At 42.4% G+C, this 15,484-nt stretch overlaps 1 protein-coding gene across 1 annotated transcript; it reads left to right on the top strand.

Moving 5' to 3' along the window:
• Positions 1 to 61: 61 nt before the first annotated feature.
• Positions 62 to 14,042, top strand: TRMT1L (tRNA methyltransferase 1 like). The gene is made up of 16 exons (XM_039726252.1): positions 62 to 261; positions 2,725 to 2,877; positions 3,738 to 3,800; positions 4,604 to 4,717; positions 5,692 to 5,756; positions 6,097 to 6,226; positions 7,661 to 7,784; positions 8,192 to 8,271; positions 8,524 to 8,770; positions 9,427 to 9,639; positions 10,434 to 10,624; positions 11,095 to 11,173; positions 11,850 to 12,016; positions 12,219 to 12,278; positions 12,633 to 12,759; positions 12,880 to 14,042. The coding sequence occupies exons 1-16, from the start codon at positions 114 to 116 to the stop codon at positions 13,166 to 13,168; spliced, it is 2,250 nt and encodes a 749-aa protein (XP_039582186.1). The 5' UTR covers positions 62 to 113; the 3' UTR covers positions 13,169 to 14,042.
• The last annotated feature ends 1,442 nt before the right edge of the window (positions 14,043 to 15,484 follow it).

The raw sequence follows: 15,484 nt of genomic DNA, 5'->3' as shown, positions 1-15,484 counted from the left end.
CGGCTCCTCCTCCGCCGCGGTGCGCGCCGGGCCGGCCCGGGCGCGGCTGGGAAGTGTAGGCGGAGCGGGCCGCCCTCGGCGTGCGGGCTGCGCGGCGGCTCCGTGCCGGGAACATGGCAGCGCTAGAGGCGGCGGAGGCAGCGCTGGAGGCGGTGAAGGCCGCGCTGGGGCGGCGGCAGGAGCAGCAGCAGCAGGAGAAGGAGGAGGAGGAGGAAAACCACAACCACGAGCACGAAGGCGGCGGCGAGGCGGCGGCGCTCAGTGAGAGCGGGCAGGGATCGGGCGGGCAGGGGGAGCCGGGCCCTGCGTGCCGGGGCTGAGGGCGGGCGGGCGCCATGCGGAGCCCGGGCCGGTTTGAATTTACACCCCGGCCGGGTTTGAATTTGCACCTCGCCTAGTTTGAATTTACACCCCTGGGCAGCTCTCCTGGGGCCGGGGAGCCCTGGGAGGCGCAGGCTCCCGGCTCTCCCGTTTTCCCAGCGCGGTGCGGGGCCACACGTGTTCCCGCCGGGCCTCGCTACGCTTGAACCCGCGCTCCTGTCGCTTCTTTCTTCCCCAAACCTGCCGATGTTTTGTCCTTGGGGATCATTTATTATTCCCTGAGGTCCCTTGGGGGCCCGAAGTGCGGCGCGGGCTCAGCCGCGCGTCTTTCCTCGCAGTTTTTGAAACCCAAACGTGTTTGCGCCATGTGCCGCAGCAGGGAGGTTGGACCACCGTGGTCCTTCCGACCTGGCCCGCTCTGGGATTCTGTAAATTGGTTTTGTTGGACTTCAGCTCCCCGAGCGAGCCCTTTGCTGCTGCAGCCTTACGGTTCAAGTGAACTGACTCTTCTAATTAATCCTTTTTCTCGTGTAAGTGTAGTTTAGGCTCTCTGAAGAAGCGTTATTCTGTTTGTGTGTGATCAGTGATTCCTGGTGGGCATTTAAAAAATCCTGATGTCTTGGTTCGGTAGCAGCATGCCTTTCTTCATCGTTCAGTGTGAAAGCTTACCTTTCTCCTTGTACATTTACATATTAACTAGTTTTTTTTTGTACATGTGTTTATATTATCCTTTTCAAACATTTTAACCTCTTCACGGGCTCTGAAGATGCAGACTGTCCAGCTCTGCTGGTTTTTTGTCACTGCTTTGCTCCCACTGTACATTTTTATAACTGTTTCTACTTTTCCCACGACTAATCAATAGTTGTTAATGATTTCTTACAAAACATGCTTTTACTTACTTGTTTTCTGTCTTTGTATTAATAAAGCACATAGAAACTATCACCAGGAATTCTGCAACTTTTTAATGGAGCAGTAGGCTCCATGCAAATCTTTCTTAGGGGGGTTGTCAGCTTAAAACAGGTATGTGGGGAGCACAGCAGCAATCTCTTCCTAGCAATGTGCCCCCTGATAGATTTTAAGATAGGTAGAATACTTTTACTCTGGGCTTCTGTTTTTTCAGGTTTTGACCCCCTGTCTTGAGGTATTCCTGCTATTTTCTCTTTCTGTCCGTTTTCATAACAACAGATATTTTTACCTAACAGCAATGTTTAAAAGAAAACAAACAAAAGTAGTCCAGAGAAATCTGAAGAACTGTTGTAAGATCCTTCAGCCTGTCTTAAGTTGTGGTCAGGAATAGTGGATAGGCAAGACCAGCAAAATCAGAGAATCATGGAATGGTTTGGGTTGGAAGGAACCTTAAAGCACATTCTGTTCCAGCCCGTGCTATGGGCAGCAATGCCTTCCATTATCCCAGGTTGTTCCCTCCACATCCAGAACAACCATGCATTCCTGCATCCTCTGGAAATAACTTCCAACACAGACCAGTTTGTAGGTCCGTGTTTTCTCCATGAGGTGCATCCCGGTTTCTGTGTCAGGACAGACAGCCCCTGGTTGCCTTTTGTGCCCTCTCTGCACCTCCTGTCTGTCCCATCCATGCTGAAAAGCCTTGGTCTGCTCTGTTGCTTCTCAGTAGTTGCAAAGTGATGCCTGAGCTTTATTTCTTGTTGCCCATGGTTGAAACTTCACTAGTCCCACCTGTCCCTGGAATCTTGCTGGGAGCAAGACAATATTTATAGATTTATGTGGCTTTCTGAATCCTTTCCTAGTGCTTCCTTATATTCTTTGCACAGGGATCAGACCACGCCTTGTGGGGATTTCTACCTCTTTCTTCAGTTCTTTTTCCCGGGTTTGACTATTCTCATCGTTTTATTGCCCCATCTCTCAGCTTCTTTGAATGCTTGAAATTCTTCACCAGGCCCATCTGTACTGTCCCAGGAAGTAATTCATTTGCAAATGCTGATGGCACCAGCACTTACCCCTCATCATTGCCTCTGCTGATAACAAATTCCTGCCTTAGCCCCTTCTTTCATACTGTTTGATTAATGAACTAAACTGTTATCAAACTTTTTTAGCTGATAGTAAATTGTCAGGGGGATTTGGAGCTCCTCCTTGCCTGCTTTGCCTTGCTTCACTGCATCCAGCCAGAAAACAACATGTAAATGTTATTTTCATCTTAAACATCTGATACTGATGTGTGAATAGTCATTTCAGCTGTCCGGGATTACATTATTGCACAGTGGTTTCCAGGGATAGTTGGAGTGAAAATCCATCTCATACTATTCTATGTAATTTTTTTCTCCTTCATGCTTGTAGTTAGCACCAGATTATTGGAAACAAACAAACGTATTTGTGTAGTTCAGTTACATCAGTGACACTTTTACTGTGTTTTTGTTTGGTTTTAAGATGGTTTGGTGGTCTCTGAAAACGTGAAAAGCAACAACACCGATGTGAAAATTCCCAAGTCAGAATCAGAAGCTGAAGACAAAGGAGCAGAAGAAGAACACCCAAGGGAATCTGATAGCAACACTTTGGATGCATCATCTGAGTACCCACGAGGTTTGTTAATAAACTCTTCATATTTGTACCATGTGCTGGAGGAGAGGTGGAAATACTAGGGAGAAATCTAAAGGGAGGTGTGAAATCTCATTTTAAAACTCACCTTTGTATCCTGACCACGTGGATCTGTTGCTTTGTCTGGCATAAGAAAACCTGAAGATTTACCCTGTAAAAATGTTTTAAAGCTTAAAGGTTCTACAGAATCTGTGTTAGAGTGGACTGGGAAGTTCTGTGTGCTGAAATCAATATAGCACATTTCAACCTAATTTTCTTGGTATTGGCAAATTCTGACTGATAAGTTGAAAAATCAAGGGGTAGATTTAAAAGTTAAATTGTTTACTAAGGGAAATAAAAAAATTATAGAATTTTATGTATCCTGGCTCCACATGAATAATTGTTCTTAAATTTGATCCACTTATAGTTGATAATTAGTTTTGCCAGTGAGTTCATATGATTTTTTTGTACTGCTTTTGTGTATGATTTGCATTCACTAACAATGCTGAGCAGTAAAACCAGGTTTTGTAAAGGGAATGTGACTTATCTTTTCAACTGGTTTTTTTTTTTTTTTTCAAATTAGGATCTTTCTATCTTACAAAGTTTCTGTGTCAGTATTAAAGGGAAGTACAAATATGTGAAAATATATGGATCTTATTAAACAGCTATTCTGGGAATAATTTTTGCAGTCATTTGTGCTGCCATGGAAGTAAAAGGATAAAAACAAGTATTTCAGTTGCTACTACAGTCATTCTCTAACAGTGCTAGATTTGATATGTTGCACAGGACAGTAGCAGTAAACTAAAAGCAATTTTTAAACTAAAAATGTTTAATTCCTAAATATTTCTGGGTTGGTTTTTTTTTAGAAAAACATATTTCAATTCAGAGACACCTTGCTGATCTAGAGAAACTGGCTGACCTGAGAGAAGGTGAGTTGTCCACAGCAGTGTCCCAGAACACAGATCTTTGTGTTACAGGTATTTACATTTTCCTTTAGATTTTATCTTTAACACACTACATATATTTATGATATTTAAAGATGAGGGGTTTTATAAAAAGGGCTTTATGATTTATTCTCTTGTTCTGTTAAATTCTGCCTGAGAGGTTGTTTGACATTCAGCTAGTTTTTATTTAGGTTAGTACTTCAAGGGCTTCAACACCTTTAAACACAACCTTGTCTTTGCTTTTTGTGTCTCACATGCAGGATTTTCAAGAATTATTTTATATTTTTCAAAATTATTTTATATAGGGTACATTGTCTTATTTTGCAGCTTAAATAGGTATCAGCTGCTTGTTTTGTCCAAAACATCCAGGAGTTGGAACAACCAAATCTTGTTTTAACCTCCTGATTTGTTGGAGATTTTGGTTTGGTGGGTTTTTTTAAACATTTCAAGTCTTTACATGACATCTGTAAAGTTCTGTTGTTCCTCAGTACTTTTCAGAAGTTTAATTTGCCTTGTGTTGCTGGAGTAAAAAGTAGTAAAAACCAAAACTCAAAGGTTGTAGGAGTTAATAATTGTTAAAGTTACAGTGATTTTGGTCTGTATTCCATGGAGCAGAAAAAGGAAACCCATAAATTTCAAGTTTGTGCATGAAATAGAATGTTCCCTGAGGACTTCATCTTTAACTCATGTTGCTTTTACCTTCAGCCTTTTTTCTCTTGGCCTGCATCTCAATAACACAAGTGGTAACTGCATTTCATGTTTCTCACAGTTTTTAATTGTGTTTTCAGATGAAAGGAAGCCTTGTCCATTGTGTCCTGAGGAGAAATTCAAAGCTTGCTATAGCCACAAACTCCACCGTCACTTGCAGAATTTGCACTGGAAGGTTTCTGTTGAATTTGAAGGTAATGGCAATTGGGTTTGAACAGTAAATACTAGAAGAAATGTGGGTATGTTCTGTTTCATCTTTCAAAATTCCTATTGATTTAAGCATTTTGTTACTAGCTATGAATTAGAACCATATCTTGACAGAATGAATTTTGAGGTGAGATGTAAAGTGTAAATGTGAAAGAATGCTATTCTTCTGCCAAAATGGTTGCAATTATGCATTTTCTCTTTAGAAAAACACCAAAAATTGCTTGGCATGTCTTGAAAATTACCATAAAATTTAAAATACATGTGTAATGAAAATTACTACAGTAAAAGTTTTAGTTATATATTAATAATAATCAGACACACAGGTGAGCAGTTTTAGTGGATCATAAAGATTCCATGGGTTCCAATAAACAGTCTGAAGTCTTAATGTAGTATCAGTACTTAGTAGCTTTAATTGTTTTATAATAAACTCTGTGATCTGCTTGTGAGATGCATTAAAATCCCCGCCAGAAGTTTAGGAAGGAAAATAAAGTGAGCAGTGTGTGTTTTTTAAAAATTCAAGTGTATGGGTTTGTGGCAAAAAAAGTGACTGTTTAGAGGATGGGCAGGATAAAGTTGAACTATAAATTTTCCAATTGGATTATCAGGTATCTCATTTTGATTTTCTTTTACTGTGCAACATATGTTTATAGGAGTCTTCACACAAGTGTTTTGGCCAGGTAACAATATTTTTGTGAAAGACTCACAGGTACTTTTGAACTGGAGACTTGGTGTAGCTTTGTAAGATACTCAGGAGATTTTAAAAGTAAAATTTAAATTCTTTGCATTTTAAAGTTTAAAATCTATGATTAGCTGATAAAATTTCCCTGTGTGGAGAGTGAATGTCCCAGATAATTGGTGATGTTCTCTTGTTGCTGTGTGGTGAAATCTGAAGTGAGAGCATGTGTTGCAGGCCACAGACGTGCTGTTCATTTACTGTTCTGGGATGGTATTTGTTTTCCAGGGTACAGAATGTGCATCTGTCACTTACCCTGTCGGCCAGTAAAACCCTACCTTGCTGGAGACCAGGTAAGAATGCTGAATCCCAGAAATTCTTGTTACTGTACAAAGTGGGGGAATTGGGTGACTGAGGGGAGATCTGCTTAGTTGCCAAATATGTCTTGCTCCTCTGTGTGTGTTGCCAAAAGCTTGTTGGTCCAGGATGTGTGATAGAACCCTTGGGTAGCTGCATGTGGTTGTACCTCTCACAGCGTGGGGGCAGCTGCCTAGGTCAGCCCTGGCTCCAGATTCCAGATACTTTGAGTGGTCTAGAGGTAACACACAGGTGATTTCTCATATGCCTGTGTTCAGATCTACTTCAAGCATGTTTTATGGCTTCTGGAACTACATAAAAGGCTCTATGTTACAGACACTGTCAAAGATGGGAGCTCATTACCACTGTATCATCTGCTCAGCAACGATCATACGAAGAACTGACATGATCGGGCACATCAACCGCCACGTGAATAAAGGAGAGACTGCATCGAGGTTTAGCACAGGTGAGCTCTGGCTGACAGGAAACACTCAGTCCTTTTCTGTCATGCACCACCTGCACTAACTGGTGGGAGACACAGGAAAAATGCAGAAACAGAGTTAGCCTTTCTAGTGAAAAATCTGCCCTTAGTATTTCAGAACTTCTGTTTCTTCAGAGTTGTGATTTAGTCTTGCATTGACCAGTTCCTGTGTTCTTATTGAGATAACTAGTAATCCCCTCACCCTTAATGTTGTAAGTACCAGCTTGTGTGTCTCCAAAAGAGTGAGTACATGGCATCCACAGGAAAAAAAGTCTGGAGAAAATCTTTCTGCATTGAAAAATTGTTAGCTTTTTATCCAGGCTGAACCAGCTTGGGTTCTTAAAACAAGGGGATGTTTTTCCAGTCTCAGAAAGTCATGATAGAGGTGTCAGTAGTTCTTTGGTAAATTGCAATCCTACCTGACTTTGTCCAGAATGAGATTTTGGTTTCTAAACTAAGTTAAATGCATTTTAAATAATGTTAAGTAAGTGGAATGCCAGTAGTTTGATGCCTGGGCATCAGTGTGCATGTCTGAAAAGCTATAGTAGTACTGCATTCCACATCTTTATAGATTTTGTGCTGTGAAATACAGTGATCTCTGTGTGCTTCCCTTCAGAGCTGTGAGTAAAGAATGGCCCATTTTGCATTTTTAACAAAATGCATGAGGCAATTTTCCTCACAGAGGGAGGAGAAATCCAGAGGTTTTGTGATCTGTAGGCCCTGGGCAGCTCTTGGGGCCCTTGAAGGTGGAGCAGATCCACCATGTGTGTTTGAAAGCCCTGAGAGAGGCAGGGTCATATCCAGTTAATACAGTTCTTTCCTGGTTGTTCCTAGGTACATTTTAGACTGGATGGATTGCTCAGAGGAATGGCAGCCTCTGTTTACAGCTGTCAGATCTGAAAGCTTGTTTTGCCACAGGCTGTCTACACAGAGCTCTGGTGCTGGAATTGTCCCTGTGCTTGTGCTGTTCATGCACATTTTGTGGGGCTGTTCAATAACTTAAAACACATCAAGGATTTTTGCAGTTCATTGAGACACAGTCAGGACTTTGTTAACAGGGTTTTAATTAATTAGCAATATATTATGTTTAAACATGCAAAACAAATGTGCTAAGTGTCAGGCTCAGGGGCTGGCTTTCTTAAACTGGAGTGAATACATAAGAGCCCAACTGAGAAACAAATCTGATGTTTTATGAGAAGAAAAGTGTGGTAGAGCATGATCCTTATTTGCCACTTTTGAGATTAGAGGATCAATTGTTGCCTGCTTCTCCCCTCATCCTTGTAAACCTGTCCATGTGCTGCAGCAGACTTGCTTTATGGGAGCAGGTTTTTAGTGTGATTAATTTAGTGTGATTAACTGTGTTAATATTAATTTCAGTTCTCACTGATTCTTTCCTTCTGCCTCAATTACTTGTTTCAGTTCGTGCTCCCAAGTCATCTTACAAAGTGGTGAAGGAGTCAGCCACAGATGTGCAGGTTCTTCCCAACCACTCCACGCCCCAGAAAACAGATTCCTATTTTAATCCTAAAATGAAACTCAACAGGTGAGAGAGCAGGATGTGGGAGGATGCATCAGAGGGGGGAGTTTGTGGTGAAAAATATGTATTTTGAAAAGTAACCCTGTGAAACTTCTGTTCAGAGGGCAGGAGAAAGGAGTTTCTCATCAGAAAACTCTTTTTGACAAATGATATTTATTCCCAAGAACACTATATGTGAAATAGTGTCATTTCTTCAGTAATTAAGTATTTTCCTGTAATTAGTAGATATTACTTTAAGAATACTCTGCTGTAGAATACAACTTTTCAGCATAGCTGAGGTTTTTATGTACAGTTCATCCCTGTAAAAAGTGGAGTTTAGCTTAAGTATTCCACAGTGAGTTTAAAATGAGATAAATAAGGAAAAGGAAGCAGAAATGTTCTCTCTACTTACAGACTATGATTTTATCTTCCAGGCAGTTGATATTCTGTGCACTGGCTGTGCTTGCTGGGGAGCGCAAACCCATTGAATGTTTGGATGCTTTTGGTGCCACTGGTAAAGTCCATTTCTTTAATATTTTGGTTAATAATCAATAGAAGGAAGCAGCAGAAATTCATCACATACTCAAAAATAATGTGAGATATGCAATAATTCTCTTCCTTAGGTAGGGAGTCCTGAGCTTCCATACAAAAAGACAGCTGACAAAAGCTGTATTAAAGCTTTTAAAAAGGCTGAAAATAATATTAAAGTTCAGTGGTCTTCTTAAAATCAATTGTCTTACTGTCCTTAAATTCTGTTTTTCCACAGGAATCATGGGATTGCAGTGGGCAAAGCACCTCAGAAGTTCTGTGAAAGTTACAATTAATGATTGTAATGAAAATTCTGTGACAATGATTAAGGAAAATTGTCATTTAAACAAAATGAAGGTGAAACTGAGCATTAAGGAAGAGGACAATGACGAAACTGTGGGAAATGGAGAAGAAAACAGTGACACCATTGAGGTGACAAAAATGGATGCCAATGTTGTCATGCATTTGAGATCATTTGATTTTATGTAAGTGTTGAATACTTCTGTCAGTTTTCTGGTTTGGTAATGACACACCCCACTCCACTTCCCAGTATATGATTATTTGGAGAAATTGAAATGATAAAAGAATCAACTAGCAGTTGCTTGAAATGTAATTTTCTTGTCCCTGAAATAGTGTGGGGATAGAACTTTAATGTTAAATGTTTTAGAAATTGCTGGAAAAATATTAGTCTTTCTGTCATTCCAAATGGGTTACAAATATACATAAAAATTTTAACCCAGGCTGGGAGTTTTTTTATAGCTTCATTGTCTGTTGGCTGAATGGAAATACCAAATCAGTTTTGGGGTTTATTTTAAATTCTTTTAGTTTAAAATGCTGTTTGTTGCATCTCTTGTTTTTATCTATTTTGCAGCATATTAACTTTGAATTAAAGCAGGCTGATTCTTCCAGGTTGGGTATACAGATGCATGCATTCAAACCCTATACAGATATCAAAAAAAGCTATGGGGTTTTTTTGAGTCATTAATGACTAACATTCAGATCTAAGCATTGCTGGAAGTTTTAGTCCTGTTCCTTCTTTCTGCTTTAAATGTGATCATAGGTGTATAAAGCATTGTTTTCCTCAGTAAAGCCAGACTTTGGAACAAAGATAGACACTCAGTGGTACATCCTTTCTTTTCAGCCATTTGGACCCCTTTGGAACTTCTGTGAATTACCTGGACTCTGCCTTTAGAAACGTGAGAAACCTTGGGATTGTGTCACTGACATCCACAGACATCAGCTCCCTCTATGCCAAGGCTCAGCACGTGGCCCTGCGTCACTACGGCTGCAATATTGTCAGAACAGAGTACTACAAGGAGCTGGCAGCCAGGGTTGTAATTGCTGCTGTCACAAGGTACTGCTAAACCATTCCAATTAGGGTAAAAATTATTAGGTAATTATTAGAAATAATTAGTGACTGGGCAAGGTGAAAATCCATCAGTAGGGTTGGGGGGGTTGGATGGTAATGTGAAAAAAAATACCCTGACTTGCAAACTCTTCTGTTTCTCTATCAATTTTGCCATTTTAGAGCTCCATAGGACTTCCTAAATACAAAATAAACTGATTGAATGGTTTCTAGCTAAGCCTTTCAGTTAGACTTGCTTCAGTGGAACCTGATGTTCACTGCAGATCCTCATACTTGAGGTTAAAAAGATGGATGTGGTTACTGACTTGTGAAATCTGCTATTTGCATATAGATACCCTAAGTAAACTCAGTCTGTTAAAGAAACGCAGACCTAAAACCTAATTGCAAAAAAAAAGGTACAGGCAGGAGGAGGGGACATCTGCTTGGGAAAGATGAGGAGGAAGTGAAATCACCAGAGGTTTAGAGAATGCCAGGGCACAAATGCTGAGCTGAACACATTTAGATTTTCCTTGTCCTCTCCCTGCTCATGTGATGATGCAGGTGGCAGACCACTATTTCTAGCTGTGATAAAAAGAAGTAAAATTAGATTTGCTTGGCCTGCCAGGAAGGCCACAAAAGGAGGCCTTCAGAAAGAACACTTCCTGCTGATCTCTCAGATCTTCAGTACCCCTCTCTAGGAAGTGGACAAGGTCAAGAACTGTGCAGCAGGTTCAGGTGTCAATGGCAGTGTTTGCCTGCTGCATTCAGTACAATTTGGTTTCTGTGTGTGTTTCTCCCCCCAGAGCTGCAGCTCGCTCTAACAAAGGCATTGAAGTGCTGCTGGCAGTAGCCCTGGAACACTTTGTTCTGGTGGTGGTCAGAGTTTTACGGGGCCCAACCCCTGCAGATGACTCTGCAAAGAAGGTCCGGTACCTCATCCACTGCCAGTGGTGTGAAGAGAGGGTTTTCCAGAAAGAGGGCAATATGGTGGAAGGTAAATGGCTTTTCTTTGCAGTTTGTCTCTCTGTTCTGTGCCTTGTTGATATTTACATCCCATCAGTAGCAATTCCCTTGTATGTAACAATGAGTGGTATGTGTGAGGTGGAGAGGGTGCTGTGCTTCATGGCCATGCTGGATCTATTGTCTGCATGGAATTTCCTGTAAATGGACTGGATTTGTGGCACACATTTCTCAGGTTGAGTGTGCCCCATCCCTGGGGTATCCAAGGTCAAGTTGGACAGGGCTTGGAGTACCCTGGGCTGGTGGCAGGTGTCCCTACCCATGGCAGGGGGGGGCACTGGGTGGGTTTTAAGATCCCTTCCAACTCAAACCATTCTGAGATCTTATGCTGTTGCCCTTCCAAATACCTCACTGAAGTGAGCTCTCACTGCATCTCTCTGTCTGTGCAGTAACAGGCATGGCTGGCTATTGCCAAACAATTTAAATGCTGTTTTTCTGCTGCAGAAAACCCTTACCAGCAGCTGCCCTGTGACTGCCACGGCAGCATGCCTGGGAAGACAGCAGTGCTCCTTGGTCCTCTCTGGTAAGCTCACATCACAGGACACATCTGGGTTCAGGAGCTCTGAAGCTCAGCTGTTCATACCATAACATCTTTTATTTTAGCACTACAAAAGGAGGTACAGCAATCGGGAGGAGCTCAGGAAACCAGCTGTGGATTTAGTGAATCACATTAGTGAACTTAGTGGGGTATTCAGTTTTTCTTTTTGTTCAGACTGGTTAATAAATAGTGACACATTTTAAATTTCACATTCAGTGCACTTATGGAGTATGTCCTGCGCAGCAGAACCTGCCTCTGTGTTCCTCTTTTTGCCAAAAGTAACTCCTGTTACTCTAAACTGTGGAGAATTTAGTAAATAAATCATTGCATGTGCTGATGTTAATAAATACTACATTGCTTGTTAATTAATATTCATAGAAACAAAAATAAATATTTTAAAGTCTTTAGGTTATTTCAATCAATATTAATTATTGGCAATCAACACCTTTCTTGTGGGGGCTGAATGACTTTCTCTTAGGGCAGAAATAAAATTACTGGTTTTGAGATCTTGATTTATTTTTTTTGTTAAACAAGGCCAGTGTTGTTGTCATTGCAAAAAATCAATTCAGTGTAACATAATTGCTGATCAGTTTGGGCAAGAGAATTTTGGAGCAGCTTCCATTAAGAAGCCTTAACTTTTGACTTCTCTTGTGTTTCATAGGTCGGGACCTCTCTTTAACACTGGATTCCTGAGGAGGATGCTCCTGGAGGCTGTGCAGTATGGCTTGGATGAAGCTCAGCCACTTCTGAAGACATTAGTTTGTGAAGCAGAGTGCACAACTCCCAAACATTTTTCTACCCACAGTCTTGGTGATGAGAACAAACAAGGTAAGAAAAGGGGCAGCCTGTTCACAGAGAGGACTGGCTTTGTGGTGATATTCAGAGATGCTGATCTGTGATAAGTTGTTTAACAGCAGCATATCCATGGAGTTGAATGCATTATTGAATAATTAAATTATTTAATTCTGTGTAATTAAAGCATTTTGCCACTTTACAGTAGAATTAATTTTGCCTTCTAATTGTATTCTAGAAGAGTGTGGTGTATATATTAGAACATCAAATACTTCTGCAGAATCCTACTTAGTACATGGTAAGTGGAACATTTTGGTGTAGCTCTTTTTTTGTATTTAACAGTATTGCACTCTGGAGTTTTTTCCCACCCAGTACTAATTTGATTTTATCTTTATTCAAAATCATATTTACTGCTAAAAGCAGAATGCCAAATACTCTATGAATGCCACTTTAATTTACTTGTTACTACTGAAAATGGCCTGTTGATTAAATTCAGCCCAGATTTTACCTCTGCAAACACCAGCTTACAAAAGCAGGCACATAGCTGAAGCTGCTGCGTGGCTTTGTTTCTGTGTGTACCGTCCGAGGCTTTGCTGTTGTTTTTGGGGTGCCTGTGAGTGCTGAGTGGTTTCTTGGCCTTGTTGTGGTGCAGGCAAGAGGAAAAGCGAGGAGGTGCTGCGCGGCACGGCGAAGCGGCAGCGGGCCGAGCACAGCTCCGAGCACCCCCCGTTCTACTACAACATCCACCGGCACAGCATCAAGGGCATGAACATGCCAAAGTAAGTGTGGGCTCACCTTCCAGCCTGCCCCGACTCTGACACAGCTTGTTCTGGGTCAGCCCTGTCAGCACCACGTCCATTCTAAATGCGGGGGTTTGCTTTTGCTGCCTTTCTCCCCAGGTTAAATAAGTTCCTGAACTATCTGTTGGAGGCCGGATACCGCGTGAGCCGAACCCACTTCGACCCCATGGGAGTGCGCACCAACGCGCCCCTGGCGCAGTTCAAGACTGTTCTCATGAAGTACAGCACTCCCACCTACGTGGGGGCGCAGGCAGAGGGCACTGTGCATCTCCCTGGAGAGATCCAGGTGGGAGAAGATCCAGCTGCTGCAGCGGTCAAGGTGGAGGAGGCTGAGTTAGCAGAAGATGATAAGTCTGGGGTCGCCACGGCCGTGTTCACAGAGTCCTAACCCACTCACTGTGCTGCTGAATGATGCAGATGGGTTTGTTCATCAGGATGTTACAGACTTCCAGCATACCCTGTTTCAGTAAGCTACTCCTTCCTCCCAAGCTGGAGTTTGACTGTTTTTAGCTGCCTGTTGTACTTCAAAGGGACAGTTTAGACTTAGGTAACAGAACTTAGCCCTGATCCCGGCATGGCTGTGGTCACAGAACCAGCATTGTGGGAAGGCTGTGGAGTTACCTGCTTTTATTCTCACCTCCTTTTCACACTGAGGCATGGAGGCTGCTTCCCAGTCTGTCCAGGCATTGCTGCCAGCACAGCATCCAGAAGGGGGGCCAGGGCCAACAGTGTTCAGCATTTTGGAATATGACATTATTGTGAAACAGCCTGTTCCTGAAATGCATCATTCCTAAAACCTGGCCAGCTGTCATCCAGAGAGAGGGCATGTTAAGGTAAGAAAATAGCACAAGATAAAATGCCCTCAGAGTTAAAGCCAGGCAGTCCTGCCTGAGTGCATTTGTAGCTCCATGTTGCACATGTAACTCTGCATTCAGGTGTGTTTCCAGGGTTCTGCTCTTGGCAGGAGCTGATCCCAGGAGAACAGGAAGGGGCGGTGACACAGCTGCTAGGGAACTTCAGTTTGTACCCGACTCGTAGTGAATTGTGTAGTCACTCTAGGTAGTTGTCTGCTCAGAGCTTACAGTGGTTGTGTGCTGCACAAAGGTACAGGGACAAGGGACCACAGTAGCTGTTAAGATGAAGTTTGTGGTGAGTTGTCAATAGTAACTCTGAGCTAAGACCTCTTCTGTGAAGGAGCAAAGCTGCCAGGTGTTGGCAGTTCTGGTTTCCTTAAATACATGGCAGCATTCCAGCCAAACGAGCTTGCCTTTGTCCTTTCTTTCCCCCACACTTACTTCTGGTATCTCTGTGTATTCCACTTGAATAGCTCTCAGCAGTGGTTGCTCAGAAGTTTGATGTTCAGCCTGGCCCCCAGTGTTAGGTTTATCTAGGTTTATCTAAGAGCAGAATATGAGGGGTTATTATCATTACCCATCTCTGAAACTTTATAATAGAAGTAACAGGACTAATGCACTCCTGATGATGCAAGGCATCCTATGCTCCTGTCAGGCCAGAAGTTGCTGCCTCTTCCACTCTTCAATTCCATATTGCTTTGGTGGAGAATTACTCTCTAAATCCAAAAAGGAAGAACCCACTGAAGGGTTCTTGAATCAGCGATACAGCAACATTTCCTTCAAAAATGTTGTGCTTATAGTTCTTTTCCAAAGATCACCTGGGAGCACATTGGAAAGCTAAGTGGAAGGAGAGAATTTCATGCTCCCTAGTGGCATTTTTTGGTTTTTAAGTGGATAGTGTTGGCAGACATTGCTTGCAGGTAACACACTTCAGTGTTAGTAGGATAAAAGCAGTCCTAAAGTCAGTTACCTGGGGCAAAGGATTGTTCTGATTACAGTAAAGTAGGTTAAAAAGAAAGTTTAAGTGAAGCTCCTTGTGGGAAATACCTTTGATTACTCTTGCAGCTCCTTTTAAGGAGCCAAAGGTATTGAATACCTTTTCCAAGCCAATGCAACTCTTCCCAGGTATCTGGAAGGGCAGTAAAAGTGAAACTCAGACTTGTCTGTACAGTCTGGGCTCTTTTCCTCTGCCAGACAGGCAGAAGCTGTTGTAATCTGTCAAGGACCAGCTGAAGGGTGTTTGTAACTCAGGCCTCTGGAATTCTTTTCCTATTCAGCAGCTGTCTCTGCTGTTGACCAGGCAGGGTCAGTCCTGCCATAATCACCTGGCAGAACATTACTGTAGGTTTGAGTCTGGAGCTTGGCACATCTTATTCCTCCTTGCATGGATCCACATGGCCAGGAAGCTTTCCTGGGAGCTGAAGCTGTTCAGAGGCAATTTGGGTAACCAGGGGTGGCCCAGAGAGCAGCAGGATTTCTTCAGCCAGGCACTGTTCATTTTCAGTGCATCTCAAGAAACTACACTGGGCATACTCAAGCATTGCCTCATAACTCAAGGTGCATCCTTGTGGTGAATGTAGAGAGAAAACAAGGAAAGGAACAAAATTTGATCTCTAAATAATGCACCTCAACCGAAGGGTTGATTACAGTTGCTCTCTGCTGCTATTGACTGAAGCTACCTAATAGTTAAATGCACCCAAAGTTGCTGGGCTTAACCTGAGTGCTGTGAAAATCCTTCCCTTCCTCAGGCTGCAGGATCTGGTTGGAACAGAAGCACCTGTGACAGGTCAGTGGAAGAGCTGACACCTTCTGTGTGCCCCTATTTCTCACTCAGGGCTCAGGAGCTGAGC

The sequence above is a fragment of the Passer montanus genome, unplaced genomic scaffold (assembly GCF_014805655.1).
Source record: "Passer montanus isolate IOZ18808 unplaced genomic scaffold, ASM1480565v1 scaffold58, whole genome shotgun sequence".
Lineage (NCBI taxonomy): Eukaryota > Metazoa > Chordata > Aves > Passeriformes > Passeridae > Passer > Passer montanus.
The sequence above is the reverse complement of the archived record's forward strand: the minus strand, read 5'-3'. Positions and strand labels throughout refer to the sequence as shown.

Coding starts and splice junctions, on each gene's coding strand:
- TRMT1L (XM_039726252.1), top strand. CDS start 114: ATGGCAGCGCTAGAGGCGGCGGAGGCAGCGCTGGAGGCGGTGAAGGCC. Junction 2,878..3,737: donor ATCATCTGAGTACCCACGAG/GTTTGTTAATAA, acceptor GTTTTTTTTTAG/AAAAACATATTTCAATTCAG. Junction 9,640..10,433: donor GTAATTGCTGCTGTCACAAG/GTACTGCTAAAC, acceptor TTCTCCCCCCAG/AGCTGCAGCTCGCTCTAACA.